The following is a 7,724-nucleotide window of genomic DNA, read 5'->3' on the forward strand; positions in this document are numbered from 1 at the left end:
TCTTTGTTAGGCAATGGATTTTTTACTAGTTCTGGTTTAACGTAATTTTTGTTAGAGCCTGTGTCAATTAGGAATTGAAGTATTTTGCCTGAACTCGTTCTGCATTCAATATATGGCAGAGACGAGTTGGTTATTCTAAAAAATTCACGTCTACGAAATCGATTTCTGCCTCCTTGTCTGTGTCATCAGCACCATAGTATCGTTCGATGTAATCATTGAAAGGTTCTAACTGTGCATCATCTTCGTAAGTTTCGATGGCACTTTCGTAGTTATTAACGTCTGCCTCGTCTTGAAATTCATCTGATTCTACATTGAAATTTCTTTGAACTTTGTATGGTTGATTGCCAGGCTGTGTTGATGGTCTTTTAGCTTGGAATCTTGAGTCTTGGTTCGAAGGTCTATTCATATAATTGACGACCTTTGAGTGAATAGATCTATCTACATCCATTGGTTCCGGCATATTTGCAGGTTTAGGGGGTCTTTGAGGTGCGAGTTGGTAGTTATTCATACCAATGTTATTGAATTTTTGTGGTTGTTGGGAGTTTATCGTGTGTTTCGGTAAAAAATTTTGAGTGTTTCTTGGAGGAAAATTTGGTGGGTAAGTTGGTGTTGGGTTTTTATAATATAATGTTGGCAACTGATTTTGTAAGGTATTCTGATAAAAATAGCTTGGTATGTATTGGGGTGCAATTTGTGCGCTACTTGCGTTAGTTCTTTTGATTTGAGCTTGGGGTCTGTCAACCTTGGCATGCGTATTTGCATACTGAGTTCGATATTGTTGGTTTTCTAATTTCAAACACAAATGTAAAGCTTGTGGAAGATCTACTGGTTCTCTAATACCTAGCAACCTTGGTAAATCCCCTTTCAACCCCCTTACAAACGTGTCCAAAGCCTTGTCCCTGTATGTCTGGGTAAGAATGTCTAGGGATTCCCTGCTCATTTCCATGCAGGATAATTTGTTCATTATTAATGACAAGTGTGAGTAGACGACTTGATAAAACTCTTGCACTGAAGTATTTCCCTGTATAAGAGATGTCATTTGATATTCTAAAGTGGATAAGTCCCTTTTATCTGCATAGTGCAATGTGAGGCATCGTACAATACAATCCCAATTTAATGGGGTGTTGTATGATTCAAGTGCTGCGTCGGCATTTCCTACTATTTTATTCCTAATCACATTTAAAATGCCGAAATATTTTGCTGTTCCTTTCGAGTTCTCATAAAGTTTGAGAATTCTTTCCACGCTCTTTTTCCAAGAGCTGTATTCTGATGGATTTCCTGAAAATTCTCTTAAACATTTTACGACGTCTGGAATCTTGTCTAAATCACCAAGATTTTCCCTATGCCTATCTTCGATACCCTGATCAATTCCTGATATTTGGCCGTTAGGATTTAACATCTTCTTAACAGCCTCCCTGGATTGTTCTACGCAAAGTCTAACTAAAGTTTCCATGTCGGTCTTATTGTCTGCTTGGGAATTAGAGGGAATGTTGGATGGATTGGATACAAGGATTGGGGGTCTGATTAGATTTGGAGTAGTCATTTCTCAAATATTACACTTCGGATGAAATTTTAATAATAATTAAAATTTTCTAAAATACGCACACGATAAGTTTTCTTGTAACGAAATTGGCACTAGTCCTAGTAATGAATTTATTCTTAAATTTTTACACTTTGGATACTTTTTTCTTAATATAAAATTTAGTTTAGCAGAGTAACACTTTCAATAAATGTTCTTTCAAAATTTAACACTAATGTTTTCAAATGTTGCACTTCAGATATTTTTTCTTAATAGTAATTTAGTATTTTTTGATTGACACTTTCAACATATTCTCTTAGAGTTAGCACTTGTCTTAATAATCTACTTACAAAATAAGTACAGCTCGCATTCTCGTCCTCCAAAAGTCCTTTCTCGTTGATACTGGGGATGGAAAGTTGGACGTTTTGGACACCACCTCCTGGGGTCCTCTTCTTTGCTTACTGTTGGTGACGTCTGTGGAGCCTTAGGGTCCTCTTCTTCGCTTAATGCTGGTGACGTCTGTGGAGCCTTAGGGTCCTTCTGCCGATGAATTGGTAGTTTGCACTTAGAAGCCTGTAGGGTTCTGGGTAAGCTTTATTGGTTTTTACGCCGTTTTGGAGCCTGTTAGGGTCCTTAGAAGCCTTTAGGGTTCTTGGTATACTTTATTGGTTTTTACGCCGTTTTGGAGCCTGTTAGGGTCCTTTTTTAGTTCCGTTGGGCGCCAGTTAATTCACATTAAAATAAACAAACACTTCCGTGCTCTGCTGTTACTTTATTGAACATCATTTTCTTTCTTACCATTACTTAAATACTATTTTATTTTACTTCACTTATGCTGACATTATTAGTTTCATTGACTATTTTAATTTACTTCATTTATGCTGACATTATTAGTTTCATTGATTATTTTATTTTACTTCTTTATGCTGACATTATTAATTTCATTGACCATTGATGATTTCTGTTTATTGGAAAGTTAAGTTTTTTGTGGCTCATTGCATGAGTGCAACCTCAGCACAATGGTAGCCTAAATTTTTATTTCAACATTTAAAGTGGTGGAAATGAACTTTTTTATGGCTTAGTGCAATATCAGCACACGCGTAGCCTAAATGAATACTTTTTATCTTAACAGGCATGTACCAGCAAAGTAGCCTACATATGGAAAATTAGCTACTGACCTTTCCCCTGATGCAAATTGCAATAATGTGTCTCCTGGGTAACTAACGGGCCTACTGCCTAAAATATAATAGGTTTTGTGTAGAATACAACATTTTCTTCCCATGCTACAATTTGTCTCTACCATGATAGATAAATTCCCAGCATTATTGCAAATTACGTGGAACCCTAGCTATAAATTATATAAATATAAATTATATATTTATATTTAAAAAATGAACCTGATATTCAAAGAAAATTTATAGATGTATCAGGGAGGCTTCACCCCGATTCATACTAGCTCAATGATTAGGGACCTACTGTTTATCGCCGAGTCCAAACGACGTGTCCTAAGAAACCGCATGTAGAGAAGTTTTTCATGGCTGAAATACTCAGAAAATGTCACCATCATTACTGAGAGATATTTTGTCACCGTTGAACATTTCATGTGGCCTGGCCTAGGAACTGAAACCGGGCAGTCAGCGTGAAGACGGGTGTGCATACCATTGCACAACGGTTGCAATGTCAAAACATTTTTTTGATTTTTCAAGAATAGACTTCGGAGACATTTAATATGCTCAAAGCAAAAAAATCATTACGTATCTTCGTTTCTAATATTATTCCATAGGGTGGAGCTATATTTCAACTTCACATCAGCCCTGTACACAGATTGTCGTCTGTTCGATTCCTCGGCGAGGTAACATCAAACTTTCAACGGTAGCAAAATACACCTCAGTAATGTTGGCGACATTTTCTGAGTATTTCAGCCATATAAAACTTGTCTAAAAGTGGTGTCTTAGGACACGCCCTTCGGACTAGCGCGATAAACTGTAGGTCCCAAGCTTAATGTGATAAGGTGGCAGAATCCAAAAAAAGTATTTCTTACAATAAGCTTATTTGTTCCATAAAGGAATTTTGATTTGCTGAAAGCTAATTCCCAGGGACAGGGTTGTAGGGAATCATATGGTCGGCCCCGTCCGACTATAACCTTTGCTTACTTGTTTTTTATATATTTTATTATGTTTTTTATGTAAAATAACAAATGTTTCACACTGGTTTAATGGAAAATATTTATTGACAAATTTATAGGAATGTAGAAAAAATAGTGATTATTCGAATCCCACTACCAAATAAGATTTAAAATTTTTGTAATTAATCGTAGTTTAATACAAAAAATTTCAAGAAAATGGGTCGCAAATAACTAACGTGTAGTTTTCTTTAATTATTTAAGTGATTTGAAGCTTAAGATGTTTTCTTGATATACCGTATCCCTTGTGTTATCGGGTTAGACCCATCACTCCTGTACAGCTAACTCTAACATCCTCTGAAAATAGGTGGAAATCCATTTACCAAAATATACAATGCTTCGCTCTAGTGAATGTTTTAAATAGCTAATTTTCCGGCTTTCATACGCTAAAAAAATATTATTTTAATTAAATAATATCTCACACATGATATTCATGTTTTACTCATTCATTTAATAATTCAATATAGAATAATGTACGAAAAAATTAATTTCATTTAATTAAACAATTTTAATTCCACTAAATTCAAAAGTTCACTGCTGTTTGGTATTTAAACAGCATGAATCGGCTGAAATTGTATCATTAATTTTCACAACTTGCAACAATGAAAGCTATCATTTGTCAGCTCGGTTTGATGGCCATTTTAGTGGGCCTTGTAGAATTATCACAGGTAAAAAATGTTTCAATTTAATATTTAATTAAATTACTATTCGTGAACATTTTTAAGGCCCACACCAGCAAAGAATTAGAAGAAATGGCTAAAAAAATTGGTGCAGAATGTGTAAAACAGTCGGGTATTGGTGCTGATGAGACAAAACTTATTATGGCTGATGATTTGGAGAAAATCGACGAGAACAAATTCACCGATAAAATGAAATGTTATATGTTGTGCTTCTATCAGAAAATTGGTATTGTCGATGCTGATGGTAAGCCCAAAGTTGCCCCATTGATAGCATTCATGGAGGAACGTTACGATCACAAAAAGGATAAAGTTAAGCCCGCTGTTACGAAATGTGGAAGCATTAAGGAGGCAAATCAATGTGAACTTGTTTTCAAATTTGAACGTTGTATTGCTCAAACTATTGAAGGATAAGGATAGTGGATTTGGAAGGAACTTTAAAAGTATATGGACTCGAGAAAAATATAAATACATTCTAAAAATTAAATTTCGCAGTTTTTGGCTGTAAAATTAATTGGTTTTAATAATCAATGAAATATTTTATTCAAATAAATGATTAAACAAATAAGAAAAGCCTTTAGTCAGACGGAGCAGACCATGTGAAAACCTAGACCACTACTTTTAGGTACAAATTTTCCAATGATCCGAGAATTGAGTTAAGTGTTGAACTTTTACCATAAAGTTCTCTGAAGGACTACACCGACATAGTCCATCTTGGAACGGGTTATAATTTTGGGAGTCATTGCTTTTAATGGTTATCATGCCAATCAACAATTTTGGTTGGTTACCGTGGAATTTTTAGGTCTTTTGGGTCATCATGTCAGGAAGCATGAACTTGCCAACGAAAAACATTTATCGTTGTATTCAAAAACACAAGGATTTCATTGATAAAAATGCCATAACAATCCTCAAGCATAACAACACATAACAATCTTCATTTCGTAAGTCCCTGGCATATACCCTCGTTAGCCTAAAGCGCCATGAGTAAATATATGTTTTTGCCCTGTCTATAGCATTAAAATAATTCTAGTGCAAACATTTTAGTGCAAACATTTTAGAGGAGGATATCTGCGGCCCAACTGTCGCCGCCATAGTGAAAATGATAACCGAACGGCAAAGAACATGGTAGTTGTCAGCATTAGTTTAGACATATCGACATACACAAGGTGGTCACCAGATCATCCCAAATTGGTGAGTAATTGTTGTTGGAATTTGACAAACGGTAAGACAGTATGACATGATTTATTTTTTTAATATTTTACAAAACAATTATGATATTTTACTCTTTAAAAAATGGAAAAAACTCTTATTGTTATCGTGCAATTTTAATATTTTTGAAGTTTTCATATGTTTTTATACCCTCAGCCTTTAGGCTATGAAGGGTATATACACTTTCATACGGGAAAAATGTGCCTCATCGAAATAATGGTTTTAGACCCCAAGTATGTTTGGACGAAATGTGTTTCAGACAATTTGGAGTCTATTGAGCAATGTCCGTCCGTCTGTCTGTCTGTCTGGCTGGCTGGAGCGCACGATAACTCTCGAAGGGATGAACCGATTCGGTTCAAATTTTGGCTTTCGTAATATTTTGTCCAAACTTAGTTTAAGTTCGAAGATGAGCTATATCGGTCCACTCCTTCCGGTACCTCCCCCACAAATTTGTACGCACGATAACTCTTGAAGGGTGTAACCGACTTGGTCCATACTTTGCCCATCGTGGAGCGTGTACCAGACTTAGATCAGGTTTTAATATGGACTCAATCGGTCCACTCCGTCGGGTACCTCCCACACAAAATTTTGGAAAAGTTCAGTTTAGGAACATCTCTCGAATCGCTTTGATTTTTGCTTTAGCAACTTGTATTCACTGCCCTCCATACGACGGTATAAGTTTCAACAGGGGCAAGTCCATACTTCCTGAGAAAATAGCCTGAAAGTTGCAAAAAAACCCCTATGACACCGTGTGAGGAGGTTGGAGGGCAAAATAACTCTCGAACAGGTCTGCCGATTTGGTCCAAAGTTTGGCCTTAGTAATATTTTGTCCAAACATAGTTTAAGTTCGAAGATAAGCCATATCGGTCCACTCCTTCAGGTACCTCCCCCACAAAAGTTCAAAAATGTTCGGAAAAATTGGGCGTACGATAACTCTTGAAGAGAGTGGCCGAATTGGTCCATACTTTACACATCCTAATATATCTACCAGATATAGATCAGGTACAAATATGGACTATATTTGTCCACTCCATCCGGTACCTCCCACTCAAAATTTCGGATACATGTTCACTTTAAGACCTGCTTTCGAATCACTTTGATTTTTGTTGAAGCAACTTGCATTGCTGCCTCAATTGCGATGGTAAAAGTTGTTTCAGGGGCAAGTTCATACCTCTTGAGCAAACATCCCTGAAGTTCTAAAAAACCCCTATGGTACCATATGTAGTGGCTGGAGATCCATTCTTTTTAGTATCTCCTCCGCAAAACTTTTGATATTAAATCCTAATCAACATTTTTGTCAGTTCAAACGCCCAAAATTTTTAAAACTCCCTAAATACATGCGTTTTTTGGGAAAAAATTGTTTCAATATACACAGGCTGAGGGTATACATATCTCTGTCGGCAAAGCCGACTGATACTTTTTTACTTGTTTTATTTTCCGTGGATATTTCGAAAGTGATTCCCGTATATTCCCGTGTTGAGATTAATATAATTTGAAAGATTCGATCCTCCTCTGTTCGCAAAGCTATAAAACAGCTGCGGAAATGTGCGGTCTTCGGAGATATTTAAGATTTTTTAAAAAGACAAATACAAATAAAAACATTGCATAAAACATAATAAATGTGTAGCGTTGTGGGCTACACCCAAACGTGGACATACGTTAACAATTTTTGTGTAAAGAGGTTTTTTATTCGCTAAATTCTCAATATATACATTTGGACCAAAATCGTTAGCAATTTTGTCTTTAACCTTGATAATACCTCGAATGGGGGTACCCGCTATATGGGGGCTATACCAAAACGTCACGACGGTGGCCAAAAATGGTCAAAATCAAGTACTACGGAATACAAATTTATTGATGAGAATATAAAGTAAACATTTCAATTTGATGGAATTTTAATTATGGTATTGATTTGTCAAGTAGTTTTGTCCATGTGAAGGTTCAAATCCGGTAATTGTTGGAAATGTGTATTTATACCCTACACCACTTGTGGTAAGGGGTATTATGTCTTTGTGCATTTGTATGTAACATACAAAAGGAAACGAAAAAGACCCATAGTTCCCCTTGGGGTTATACATATAATCACTTTCTGAGTCGATTTATGCATGTCCGTCCGTCTGTCTGTCCGTCTGTCCAT

At 36.0% G+C, this 7,724-nt stretch overlaps 1 protein-coding gene across 1 annotated transcript; it reads left to right on the forward strand.

Moving 5' to 3' along the window:
- The first annotated feature begins 4,303 nt into the window (after positions 1-4,303).
- On the forward strand, positions 4,304-4,792 carry LOC141386828 (general odorant-binding protein 56a-like). Its single transcript, XM_073955736.1, has 2 exons — positions 4,304-4,369; positions 4,427-4,792. The coding sequence occupies exons 1-2, from the start codon at positions 4,304-4,306 to the stop codon at positions 4,790-4,792; spliced, it is 432 nt and encodes a 143-aa protein (XP_073811837.1).
- Positions 4,793-7,724: the final 2,932 nt, after the last annotated feature.

The sequence above is a fragment of the Musca autumnalis genome, unplaced genomic scaffold (genome assembly GCF_047663935.1).
Source record: "Musca autumnalis isolate F117 unplaced genomic scaffold, ASM4766393v1 scaffold_5, whole genome shotgun sequence".
Lineage (NCBI taxonomy): Eukaryota > Metazoa > Arthropoda > Insecta > Diptera > Muscidae > Musca > Musca autumnalis.